The sequence below is a fragment of the Ornithorhynchus anatinus genome, chromosome 8, assembly GCF_004115215.2.
Source record: "Ornithorhynchus anatinus isolate Pmale09 chromosome 8, mOrnAna1.pri.v4, whole genome shotgun sequence".
NCBI classification, from domain to species: Eukaryota; Metazoa; Chordata; class Mammalia; order Monotremata; family Ornithorhynchidae; genus Ornithorhynchus; species Ornithorhynchus anatinus.
Genome location: NC_041735.1, coordinates 70,854,661 through 70,867,916, shown reverse-complemented (window position 1 = coordinate 70,867,916; position 13,256 = coordinate 70,854,661). Strand labels below are relative to the sequence as shown.

The following is a 13,256-nucleotide window of genomic DNA, read 5'->3' as shown; positions in this document are numbered from 1 at the left end:
GGAAACCCCAAGCTACTGGTGAGCATGGCAAGGCCAGAGTCCCAACACTAGAAGAGCGATCAGGCCAGAGAGGAAGGGAAGTGAGGTGTGTTGCCACAGCCCCACCCCTGATTCGCACAGCCAAAGGACCAACTGACTACAGCCCTCCCCCACTGGGGCACCTCATTCTGGCCAGTGACTCCTTCTGTTTGATAGCCCATCTTGGGATGATTTAATCCTATTTCCCTCTGTTGGGACAGTTGCTGAGGAGGGACTAGAAGAGGCAGGAAGGGAGAGGAAGGGAGGATAGAGGGAGCAAGGAGAAAAGAGAGGTGAAGGGAGGGCAGGAAATGCATGTTTTCTACTGTAAGCCCCCCAAGCACTTAGTCTAGTGCTTGGCTCACAGTAGGTGCTCAATAAATACTACTGACTGATTGTTTCCCACCAGGGCGAGAGGAACCCATTGGAGCTGGAGGATGGCTGGGTCAAAATAGCAGAAACCCACCTTCACCCCTAGAGGTTTAGCACAGGGTATCTGTTTCCACAGGAAGCAGTCAGCGAGAAACACCAGCAGGTCCAGTGGAGTATGGGTAGATCCGAGGACGAGTGTCGATGCTGGATCACTGGAAAGAGAGTCAGAGGAGTTGGATGGTCCGTACTGGGTCACGGGGGAGATTCAGTTGGGTGTGGCATGCTGGGTCCCTGGAGGGAGAGTAAGGAATGGAGTGCTGATGAGTCTGTTCGTTCATTCATTCATTCAATTGATCATATTTATTGAGCGCTTATTGCATGCAAAGCATTGCACTAAGCGCTTGGGAGAATGCAACACAACAACAAACAGACATACTCCCTGCCCACAATGAGCTCACACATGATGGGTCACTTGGGGAGAATCAGGGATGGAGAGGAGAAAGCCAGGGGTGTTGGGTGGTCCGTTTTTAGCCAGTTTGTGGGGAGTGTCAAGGATGGAGATGACAGAATTGGGGTGTTGGATAGTCCATGCTGGGTCACTTGAGGGAGGGTCAAGGGTCCCCTCCCATCTTCTCCTCCTGTCATCTTCAACTGTTCACTCTGCAAAGGCTCCTTCCCCTCTGCTCACAAACATGCCATGCCTTAGCAGCTTAGCCTAGTGGATAGAGCATGGTCCTGGGAGTCAGAAGGACCTGTATTCGGATCCCAGCTCCACCACTTTATTTTTTAAAAGGTATTTGTTAAGTGCTTATTATCTGCCAGGCACTGTTTTAAGTGCTGGGGTGATTATAATAATAAAAACAATATTGATCATGGTATTTGTTAAGCGCTATGTGCCAAGCACTCTTCTAAGCACGGATAGATACAAGGTAATCAGGTTGGACATAGTCTGTGTCCCACATGGAGCTCAAAGTCCTAATCCCCATTTTAGAGATTAGGTAATTGAGGCACAGAGAAGTGAAGTGTCCAACCTGACCTCATTATCTTATATCTATCCCAGCACTCAGTTCAGTTCCTGGCATATAGTAAGTGCTTAACAAATACCATAAGAAACCCTAAAAAAACCCTCCCTTGACCTCACCACTACAGCTTCCAGTTAGCACCCCATCTCCCTCCTACCTTTCTAAACCCCTTGAACAAGCTATTTCTATCAGCTGCCTCCACATTTTTTTCAACTCTCTCTTCACTCCTCTACTTATTCCACTCATTTCCATTTAATCCATTCCTCTGCAACTGCTCTCTCCAAGGTCACCCATGTCTTCCTCCTTGTCAAATCCAACTCTACTTCATCCTAATAATAATGGTATTCATTAAGTGCTTACTGTATGCCACGCCTTATTCTAAGCGCTAGGGTGGATACAAGTAAATGGGGTTGGACACAGTCCCTGTCCCAGGTGGGGCTCACAATCTCAAACTCCATTTTACAGCTGAGGTACCTGTGGCACAGAGAAGTGACACAAGGTCACACAGCAGACAAGTGGCAGAGCAGGGATTAGAACCCATGACCTTCTGACTCCCAGTCCTGTGCTCTATCCACTACTCCATGCTGCTTCTCCTAATCCTCCTTGATCTCTCATCAGTGTTTGGCATGGTGGACCAACCCCTTCTCCTGGAAACATTAAACTTGGCTTCACAGACACTACCTTCTCCTACTTCTCCTTCTACCCGTCTGGCTATTCTTTCTCAGTTTCTGCCTCCCCTCCGTAGCTGAGGGGGATCCATCGAGGCTCGGTACTGGATCCCTCTCTCGTCTCGATCTGAACCTTCCCCCTTGGATAATTCATCTCCTTCCACAGTTTCAACTACCATCTCTAGGTGGACAGTTCCCAAATCTACCTTTCCAGCCAGCGAAAGAGCATGGGCTTGGGTGTCAGAAGACATGGGTTCTAATCCCAGCTCTGCCATTTGTCTGCAGCGTGACCTTGGGCAAGCCACTTAACTTCTCTATGCCTCAGTTACCTCATCTGTAAAATGAGGATTAACACTGTGAGCCCCACGTGGGACAACCCGAGTATCTTGTATCTACTCCAGTGCTTAGAACAGTGCTTGGCACATAGTAAGTGCTTACCAAATACCATAATTATTATTGTCACCATCTTATCCTCTAGACTGTAAGGTTGTGAGCAGGGAACATGTCTACCAACTCCATGATAATGTACTCTCCCAAATGCTTTAGTATGGTGCTCTCTTCACAGTAAGCGTTCAATAAATATGATTGATTGGTCTGCAGTTTCCTATTTCCTCCTGCCTTCAGGACACCTCTTCATGGATGTTTCTCAACATGGAAGTGTCAAACTTAACATGACCCAAACCAAACTCATCTACCCACCCAGACCCTCTCCTCCCCGTCATCAGTGACTTTTCCACCAGCCTCCCATTCTCACAGAACAGCAACCTTGGCAGGGAAGCCGAATGGTATGTGGGAAAAAGCACGGGCCCGGGCATCGGAGGACCTGGGTTGTCATCTCAGTTTTGCCACTTGCCTGCTGTGTGATCTTGCACAAGTCACTTGTCTTCTCTGGACCTCGGTTTACTCAACTGTAAAATGAGGATTCAATCCCCACTGCACTAAGCGTTTAGTTAAGTATACCACAACAAAATGAACGGACATATCCCCTGCCCATAAAAAGCTTAATAATAATAATAATTATTATGTTGGTATTTGTTAAGTGCTTACTCTTTGCCAAGCACTGTTCTAAGCGCTGCGGTAGATACAGGGTGATCAGGTTGTCCCACGTGGGGCTCAAAGTCTTATCCCCATTTTTCAGATGAGGTAACAGGCCCAAGAAGTTAAGTGACTTGCCCAAAGTCACACAGCTGACAGGTGGCAGAGGGGAATTAAAACCCATAACCTCTGACTCCTAAGCCCGGGCTCTTTCCACTGAGCCACGCTGCTTCTCTAAGAAGCAGCAGTCAAGAACTGAAGCAGCACGAAGAACCGAGAAGCAGCGTGGCTCAGTGGAAAGAGCCCAGGCTTGGGAGTCAGAGGGCGTGGGTTCTAATCCCGACTCCACCGCCTGTCGGCTGTGTGACATTGGGCGAGTCACTTCACTTCTCGGGGCCTCAGTGGCCTCATCTGTACAGTGGGGGTTGAAGACTGTGAGCCCCACATGGGGCAACCTGATCGCCTTGTATCCTCCCCAGCGCTTGGATCAGTGCTTTGCACATAGTAAGCGTTTAACAAACACCATCATTATTATTACTATTATTAAGAACCAAACCTGAGCGAGGGGGATGGGAAGGATGGGAGGGATGGGAGGGATGGGAGGGATGGAAAGGTTGGGAGGGGACGGAGGGCGTGGCGGGGCTGTGCTGGCGGATGACTTGTCGGGCCGGTCCCGGGTGGATGGCACCTTGAGGGCCCGGACCCGGAAGCCCGGGACTACATTGCTCCCGGTTGGGGGCGGGGGGTGGAGGGGAGGGGGAGGGAAAGTAAGGAGAGTGGAGGAGGTTTGCGCCTCTCTGGCTTCCGTAGAGCTGGTCCTGCCTGCCCCGCCCTCAGTGGAGCCGAGCGGTCTCCATGGCAACGGGTAGCATCGCCAACCAAGTTCCGAGAGCCGTCGGCCGGAGCCGGTCCTGGCGCGGCCGAGCCCCGGGCCCCCGATCCCCGACCGCCCCCTCCTCCCCGGGAGCACCCACCTCTCTCTCTCTCTCACACACACACACACACACACACACACAGACACCCCCAGGGATTCTCCCTCCCCCGCAGGTAGTGAGTCCGTCCCCCCCACCGCCCCCTCGGGACCAGCGACTCTGCAAGCCAGCCGGCCATCCATCCATCCATCCATCCATCCATCCATCCATCCATCCATCCATCCATCCATCGAGCGTGGTCCTCCCGCGGGGAGCGACAGCCATGGCCTCGCCGGAGGCCGCTGACCCCCCCGGCTTGGGGACCGACAGCGACCTGACGCCCCCGCAGGTGCGGCCAAGCCGGGCCGGGCCGGGGTCCCTCCGTCCCTGCCTCCCGGGGGTCGGGGATGGGGCAGGACCCTGCCCTCCGCCCTGCTCCTCCTTTCTCCCTCCTCGTTCCCTCCCTTCTCTTTCTTTTTCCTCCTTGACTTCCAAGCTGTCCATCCCCTGGCCCCCTCCTCCCTCACCTCCCTTCTCTCCTTCTCCGTCCCAACCCCACATTCCGCTCCTCTGCCGCCGCTCACCACCTCTCTGTCCCCCGTTCGCGCCTGGCCCACGCCCTACCGCTGTCCTGATATTCCCTTCCTCCTCAGAGCCGCCAAACTGACTCTCTTCCCCTCTTCAGAGCCCTACGGAGAGCTCATCTCCTCCAGGAGGCCTGCCCAGACTGAGCCCTCCCTTTCCCTCTGCTCCCCCTCCCCCCACCCTCTGCTCTTCCCCTCAGCACTGTGTTCATTTGTGTATATTATTATCCTATTTATTTTGTTAATGAGGTGTCTATCTCCTTGATTCTATTTATCTTGATGACGTTGTCTTGTTTTTGTTTTGTTCTGTTTCGTTTTGTTGTCTGCCTCCCCCGTTTAGACTGTGAGCCCGTCGTTGGACAGGGATGGTCTCTATCTGTTGCCCAATTGTACATTCCAAGCGCTTAGTCCAGTGCTCTGCACATAGTAAGCGCTCAATAAATACCATCGAATGAATGAATGAATAGTATTGAATGAATGACTTTTCGGTTCTCCCCCCCACCCCCTAGTTCTTCCGGCTCCTCTGTTTACCCTGCCCCCATCCCTGTGGTGCCCGTGTGTTACAGGGGCTGAAGTTGGCGGCCGTGGACCTGGACCTCGTGGTCAGGCTGCTCAAGGAGCCCAAACGAGTGAGTCAGTCATTCCCGACGCCAGTGACTAGGGCCTCGGGGTCAGAGTAAAGTTTTCCTTGGGCGGAAAAGTCATGGTTCTTCAGGCCACAGATCCCTCCAATTTAAACTTACTGGGTGTCAGCCCCGGATCAAGCCCAGGGCCTGACTCCAAAGGGTGGGGACGGGTTAGGGCGGACACAGGATCATCTACTCCAGGAAAAGCGGAACTGAAAGCTCATCTAAGTAGTCAGAGCGTATCTTGGCCAGTTCCTGCAGGAGCAGTGGTCCGGGACTGCCCTGACCCTGCTGGAGACATACGTGCTAAAGTCTGCATGCACACGTGTGCACGCACACACACACGGGCGCGCAATGCACCATTTCTGAAAAAGGTTATCAATTACCTAGCATGGGCATTGGCTGCCCAACACTGATGCCAGAAGGTACTCGGCTATCCACTCTGGTGGGCACCAAACTTCCATCTGGGCCAAGGATGTCGGTGCCTGAACGGAGACCGTACTCTTCTGCAGTTCAGTACAGTGATTGCTCCCAGTGGGTGCTCAGTAAATAATGATCTATCGATCAGCATGGCTCAGTGGAAAGAGCACGGGCTTAGGAGTCAGAGTTCAGGAGTTCTAATCCCAGCTCCGCCACCTGTCAGCTGTGTGACTTTGGGCAAGTCATTTAACTTCTCGGTGCGGTGCCTCAGTCACCTCATCTGTAAAATGAGCTCCTTGTGTCCAGGGAACGTATCTGCCAATTCTTTTTCATTGTCCTCTCCCCAGCGCTTAGTACGGTGCTCTGCACATAGTAAGTACTTGCCAGTCAGTAATATTTATTGAATGCTTACTGTGTGCAGAGCACTGTACCTTATCTTTGAGACTGTGAGCCTCACGTAGGACAACCTCAATACCCCGTATCCAGCCCAGCGCTTAGAAGAGTGCTCAGCATATACTAAGCGCTTAAGAAATACCGTAATTATTACTATTATTATTTATTGAGCATTTAGTGTGAGCAGAGTTTTGTACTAAATGCTTGAGAGAGGACAATGTAACAGAATTGATAGACCCGCTCTGTGCCCACAAGGAGCTTACAGTCTAGAGAGGATGCTACTCTACTGATGCCACTTCTGTTTGGTTACCGCCTGGCCACCACTCCTGAGTATGGCTCGAGCTCCTACCCATTTTCTTGCTCCCCAACTGCCCTCTACTTCCCTATGGGGAATGCGTGGCCCTGTCTTAGGATCAAGAGCCTCAACTTGCAAGGGAAAAGCAGATCTAGTGGCTGGGCCTGGGAATCAAAAGGACCTGAGTTCTACTAGCGGCTTGTATTATTACCTTTTATGAGGAACTTATTTTTTGAAGAGCACCGTGCCAAGGAAGGGAAGAGGATAGTAATACGATTAATTAATCAAACAATCAGTGGTATTTATTGAGAGTGTGCTGTATGCCGAGCATTGTACTAAGCACTTGGGAGAGAATAATAGAGTAGAGTCGACAGACACAATCCCTGTCCTTAGGGAGCTTACAATCTAGAGTGAGATTCAGATAAAATTAAAATAAATTACAGAGAAGGGAAAAGGAGAGTATAAGAATATGTACATAAGTGCTGTGGGGCTGGGGTAAAGATCAAGTGCTTAAGGGGTACAGATCCAAGTGCATAAGGGATGCAGAAGCAAGGGGAAGTAGGAGAAATAAAGACCTAATAATAATTCTCGTATTTGTTAAGCTCTTACAATGGGCCAGGCACTGAGCTGGGTTGATACAAGCAAATCGGGTTGGACCCAGCCCCTTTCCCATGTGGGGCTCACCATCTCAATCCCCATTTTAGACATGAGGAAACTGAGGCCCAAGATCATAGAATAGACAGGTGGCAGAGCCAGGATTAGAACCCACAAAAAGGAAGTTCTCTGGGAAGAGGTGTGTTCTTAGTAGGACTTTGAAGGTGGTGGGAGTGAGACAAGAGGGAGAACATGGGTAAAGGGTAGGCGGTGAGGCAGACAAGACTGAGGTACAGTCAGTAGGTTGGCGCTAGAGGAACCAAGAAATAAGATGCTCTTTGATTTAAAATGATTATCTGTTTCAGGCTGATTTAGAAGAAACACAACTGCAATCTCTCAAGAAGTTGGTGGACTGTTATCAGAACGGGCTTGTATCCTTTTTTTGTGTGTGCAGAGTTTTCTTCCATTTTCTGATTGAGAAGAATTCACCTTGGCAATGAAGCAGATTAATAATAATAATAATGTTGTTATTTGTTAAGCGCTTACTATGTGCCGAGCACTGTTCTAAGCGCTGGGGTAGATACAGGGTCATCAGGTTGTCCCACGTGAGGCTCACAGTTAATCCCCAGTTTACAGATGAGGTAACTGAGGCACAGAGAAGTGAAGTGACTTGCCCACAGTCTCACAGCTGACAAGTGGCAGAGCCGGGCGTCGAACTCATGACCTCTGACTCCGAAGCCCAGACTCTTTCCACTGAGCCATGCTGCTTCCCTACTGGAATTCCCTTCCGGATTACCGGAACTCTCATTTAACCCACCTTCATCCCCACAGCCCTTACGTGTGATCGTGAGCTCCTTGTGTCCAGGGAACGTGTCTGCCAATTCTTTTACATGGTCCTCTCCCAAGCTCTTAGTATAGTGCTCTGCACATAGTAAGTACTTTCCAGTCAGTTATATTTATTATTTATAATTATTTATATATATTTAAACTCTTGGGAGAGTATAATACGTCAATATAGCAGATACATTCCCTGCCTACAGCAAGCTTTCAGTCCAGAAGGGGAGAGAGACATTAATATAAATAAATAAATGACAGATATGTACATAAGTGCTGTGGGACTGGGAGAGGGGATGAGTAAAGGGAGCAAGTCAGGGCGACGCAGAAGCGAGTAGGAGAAGAAGAAAAGAGGCCTTAGTCAGGGCAGGCCTCTTGGAGGTGATGGGCCTTCAATAAGGCTTTGAAGGTGGGGAGTGTAATGGTCTGATGGATATGAGGAAGGAGGGCGTTCCAGGCCAGAGGCGGGACACGGACGAGAGGTCGGCAGCGAAACAGATGAGATCGAGTTACAGTGAGAAGGTTAGTATTAGAAGAGTCAAGTGTGCAGGCTGAGGTGAGACAGGAGGGGGCAAGGCGATTGAATGGTTTAAAGTGCTTAATAAACACCATTCACTGACTGATTGCTCCAGTGATCTCTGTTGCCTTTCCTGAGAGGGCGATTCTCCAGGTAGTGCCAGGTGGTCAATTGAGCCCTGAGCAAGAGCCTGGGGTCTGCTGGCTGGATGCTGCCTGCTGCTGGTTCACCTCAGACCCCCGGCTCCCTGACCGCACCCACATCCAGCTCCGGACCCAAGCTGGCATGTGTCTCTGCCTCGACCCAGGGCTCTGGTTGTTCCTTGCCCCCGCCCTGGCCATGGGCCCATCCCAGAAGAGGGCCGGGTGTCCATAACAAGAACCGAGATGGGCCCCAGGTTAGCATAGATTATTATGAGTTGTCAAGCCCCATGAGGGCTCACTGTCGCTTATTTTCTTAACTAAAACATTAAAAGCCTCTGAGGGACTTTGAACAGATATTTAAAATCTTGAACCTTTGTGCAGAACAAATTCAGGAGCATCCCAGCTTCATCAAACCCATGTGTGAAATCCTCCGACTGTGTGGGTAAGGCAGGCCCCGCCCAGCAACGTGCTCAGGAAACCCGCAGACTGGCATTCCGCCTCACTTCTGCTCCCGGGAACGGCTCAGCGAGCGCGGGAGCTGCCGGAGCGGCGGGAGCTCCCCAGCAGCTGGTCCTGGCTCCACCTCGACGCTCGCTCCGGGGCGCCCAATTTGAGCCTCGGATGGCAGCCACAGTCTGGGGCCCCGCAGGGAGCCTGGGCCCTGCTGCGCCGAGGCTGCCAATCCCAAGGAACTGGGCAATGGGCCTGGAAAGCAGATTTGCTTGTTCACTACATCTTTAGTTAAATGCTCACTATGTGCAAGGCACCATTCTAAGCGCTGGGATAGACATGAGCTAATCAGGTTGTACATAGCCTCTGTCCCAAAGAGGACTCAAAGTCTTACTCCCCGTTTTACAGATGAGGTAACTGAGGCACAGACGAGTGAAGTGACTGGCCCAAGGTCACGCAGCAGACAAGTGGCGGAGCCTAGATTAGAACCCAGGTCCTTCTGACTCTCAGGCCCATGCTCTATCCACTAGGCCGTGCTACTCATCCTCATGGGTAGTCTTGAGTCTCAACAATAAGAATAATGATAGTTATGGTAGACACGTACTATGTGCCAACCATTGTGCTAATCGCTGAGGTAGATGTGATAGAAGCGGATCAGACATAGTCCCTGTCGGGCACGGAGCTCACAGTCAGGGATTTCAGGGGAGGTGGGAGCTCCAGGGGCAGTCTAGCTCCCTGTGGCATCTTGAGGAACCCCCAAGGGGCAACTGACCCAGAAAAATTTGTTAGGAATCTTTCATGCAGAAATTGCCCTCGGAAAGGTGCACCAAGCCTTTTAAAATCATTTAGCAGAAGGAAAGTTTGGTCTGAGGGGTTTGTAGAAGTCCCTAGTCAACCACCAGTAGTATTTATTGAGCACCTCCAGGGTACAGAGCACTGAACTGAGTCCTTGGGAGAGCACAAAAGAATTAATGCATATGATCCCTGCCTTCCAGGACCTTACTGAGTAGGGGGAGAGACAAGACACTAAAGTTACAGATAGGAAGGAAGAGGATATGTACGTGAATTTGTATTTAGTTAATAGATATGGTCATAATCGCTAATGCAGATTGTGAGAACTTAAGTGCTCAGTTTGTACCAAAATGGCAGTTGCAGGTATCTAAACTGGGCAGGGGAGAAATTAATCAGGGAAGACCTCCTGGACTGGATGAAATTTCAGAAAGGCTTTGAAGACATCTGTTGGATGTGAATTTGGAAGGAGTTCCAGGCGGGGAGAAGGGTGTGAGCAAGAAGTTGGTGATGGGAGGGATAAGAATAAGGCACAGTGATTAGGTTAGCTTGAGAGCAGCGAAGAGTACAAGCTGAGGGGCGGTGGAAGACGAGAGTGAATAAGTAGGTGGGGGAGAGTTGATTACATACCTATAGCCATAGTAGTGCTATGTAGTAGTGATAATAGAGAAATAGTATTTATTGAGCAACCACTGGGTGCAGTGCAGTACATCGAGCGAGCGATTGGGAAGCCCAAAACAAGCAAGTGATGCACTCCTTGCCCAAGAGGAGCTTCCGTCGTAACAGGAGAGACCAACATGAAAGTATTTTCAAATGAGTAATCAACGTAAGTGACCGAATGTATAACTGAATGTATAAATGAATTAAGGTAAATCTGAGACTGGATACAAGCCGTACATAAGCGCTAAAGATGGCTGAGGTGTTTATGTGACTCGGGATGCTGGGAATTAATCGGGGAAGACATGCCAGATGGGGTGGGTTTGCAGGAGAGTTTTGAGTTTGGGGAGGGAATTGCAAGCAAAGAGTGTGAATGAGGGGACGGAGGTGGGACGGATGATGTGAATGAGGGGACGGAGGTGGGACGGATGAGAGCGAGGTACAGCTAGAAGGGGAGTGGCAGACGAGGGCTCAAGGTCTGTGGTTAGGAGTTTCGACTGATTGTGGAGAGGCGTGGATGACAACGTTTTAGAAATACAATTTGAGCTGCGTCATGAAATGTGGACTCTGGAGGCGGGGAACTCTAAGAGAAAGCTGAGGCTGATGTAGTCATCGTGCCAGGTTATATGCCGCCCAACTGGACTAGCATGATAGCCATTTGAGGAAAGAGGAAGGAACTGAACCTGGAAGTTTGCAGGGAAAAACCTAACAGCATTTGGCAACAGACTGAATGTGGGCCTTTGGGCTTTAAGTTTCCTTTTATTTTGCAGATTTGAATAGAGAATAAAATGTCATTTGCCTTCAGTTGGCATTCTTTGGGGAAGAAATGCAAATTCTAGTTGAGACTCAAAACTAACCCGGCATATTTTATCTTTTCAACCGGCTTGCTGTCCCGCGGGTGGGCTGGATGTCAATTTCCTGGTGGTGGGGACGGGCCAGGAGGTTCTTGGGTGTCTGCTGCCCCGAGGTGGCCGGTGGCCCGCTGAGCGAGGTCAGGACTCCACGTGGGCCGCAGCACCACCTCCAGTCCCGGACCAGAAAAGAAACACCTTAGAATGAATGAGTCTCATTCTTTGCCCCTGCATTTGCTCACTGAGCTCAGTGGGCCCGTCTCTCTCTCTTCCTCCTCCCATTCAGAAGCTCTGGAACTCTCCCAGTGCAACAGAGTGTTGGTTCTGTTATCTTGTACTCTACCAAGTGCTAAGTACAGTGCTCTGCACCCAGGAACCGTTCAGTAAATACCATTGATTGGTAATTTGATTCTCTGATTCAGAAAGACTTTGGCTTCAGGGGAAGCCTCAACAGCTGAGTTTCATTTCCATCAACTGGTCCTCCGCAGAGTGGACACACCGGCCGGCTGCTCCCCTCGCCTCTTGTTCCCTGTTCCCCAGTCCTGCTCTTTCTCCTCCTTCCCTCTCATTTCCTGCTCCCCTGTCCTCCTCTCTCTCCTCCCTTTTTACCTCATGTTCTTTCTTTTCCACGGTGCCCATTTAATAATAATATTAAAAATAATGAGAGAAGCAGCGTGGCTCAGGGGAAAGAGCACGGGCTTTGGAGTCAGAGGTCATGAGTTCGAATCCCAGCTCTGCCACTTGTCAGCTGTGTGACTGTGGGCAAGTCACTTAACTTCTCTGTGCCTCAGTTACCTCATCTGTAAAATGGGGATGAAGACTGTGAGCCCCACGTGGGACATCCTGATTCCCCTGTGTCTACCCCAGCGCTTAGAACAGTGCTCGGCACATAGTAAGCGCTTAACAAATACCAACATTATTAATGATGATGATGATGGTATTTGTTAAGTGCTTACTATGTGCCAGCACTGTTCTAAGCCCCGGGGTAGATACAAGGTTGTCCCACGTGGAGCTCACAATCTTAGTCCCCATTTTACAGATGAGGGAACTGAGGCACCGAGAAGTGAAGTGACTTGCCCAAGGTCACAGAGCAGACCTGTGGCAGAATAGGGATTAGAACCCACGTCCTCTGACTTCCAAGCCTGCGCTCTTGCCACGCGGCCATGCTACTTCTCTAGGATAATTTGATGATCCTACTCAGCTCGGCCGGCCCCAACAGCAAGTCTCTTGTGGGCTAGAGGACAAAGCCAGGCCAGGAAGGAAAGATAACCTTCTCATTCCCCTGAGGCCCAACCAGTGGACCTGGAGAGGCTGGGGACCAGTGTAAAGAATTTATTTTGCATTCCAATTGGTCTTTTCTTCCCCAGGCAGATTGCCCTAGTCTTGGATTAACACACAGAACTGCTCATTGTGCCCTTTGATCAGCCTCAGCACGCCTCCGCCCCCACCACCCTTGTTCCAGCAAAGGTGGCTGTGCTGGAGTCTTGTTCCTATCTGAGCAGAGGCTTAGCCTTAATACAAAGCCATCTGGAAAACAAGCTTACCCTGGCAAATGCGGTTTCTTTTACTCGGGATGTTCTTCCTCCTGGGCCCTCCAGTTGCATCTTACAGTGGAGGGATCCCAGGTGGAGAGTCAGCAGACCTGGACTAATGGACTGGGCTGGCCTAGGTGCCCCTCCCCTCCCCCAGCCCAAGCCCGACCTCCTGCCCCGCTAAGGGATTAATGCGGGATTTGGGAGGGATGGAAGGGAGCTGTGAGCTTCCAGGAGAACCCTGGTGGTCCTCCTGAGGGCTGGGTCCTGGGCAGGGAGACATCAAAAATCCCAGCCTATTGGCCAGGGTTTGAGAAGCTTTTGGAAAGGTTCTGGAGCTGCTTTCAAGTGCCAAATGATGCTGGGTCCAAAGTGACTATCCAGTTCCTCAGGCCTCCCTCTGGGACCAGCGACACCATTTCCTCCCAGCCCCCCGGGATCAGCAGCCCCGATCCCACCCTTTGGGACCACCATCACCGTCCCAATCTCTGACAGTGATAGTAATGCTATTTGGTAAGCGCTCGCTATGCCAAGCATTGTACTAA

At 50.7% G+C, this 13,256-nt stretch overlaps 1 protein-coding gene across 2 annotated transcripts in view; it reads left to right on the top strand.

Moving 5' to 3' along the window:
* Nucleotides 1-3,955: 3,955 nt before the first annotated feature.
* The window catches only part of CFAP69 (cilia and flagella associated protein 69), a 50,916-nt gene continuing 41,615 nt past the window's right edge, over nt 3,956-13,256 (top strand). Inside the window, exons 1-4 of one of the 2 annotated variants that reach the window (XM_029070052.2) lie at nt 3,956-4,162; nt 5,177-5,239; nt 7,304-7,369; nt 8,765-8,874. In XM_029070052.2, coding sequence (XP_028925885.1) covers nt 3,971-4,162; nt 5,177-5,239; nt 7,304-7,369; nt 8,765-8,874 — 431 coding nt within the window. In that variant the 5' untranslated portion in view covers nt 3,956-3,970. Of the gene's footprint in view, nt 4,376-5,176; nt 5,240-7,303; nt 7,370-8,764; nt 8,875-13,256 lie in introns of both variants that reach the window. The other variant, XM_029070051.2, reaches the window with a different exon arrangement.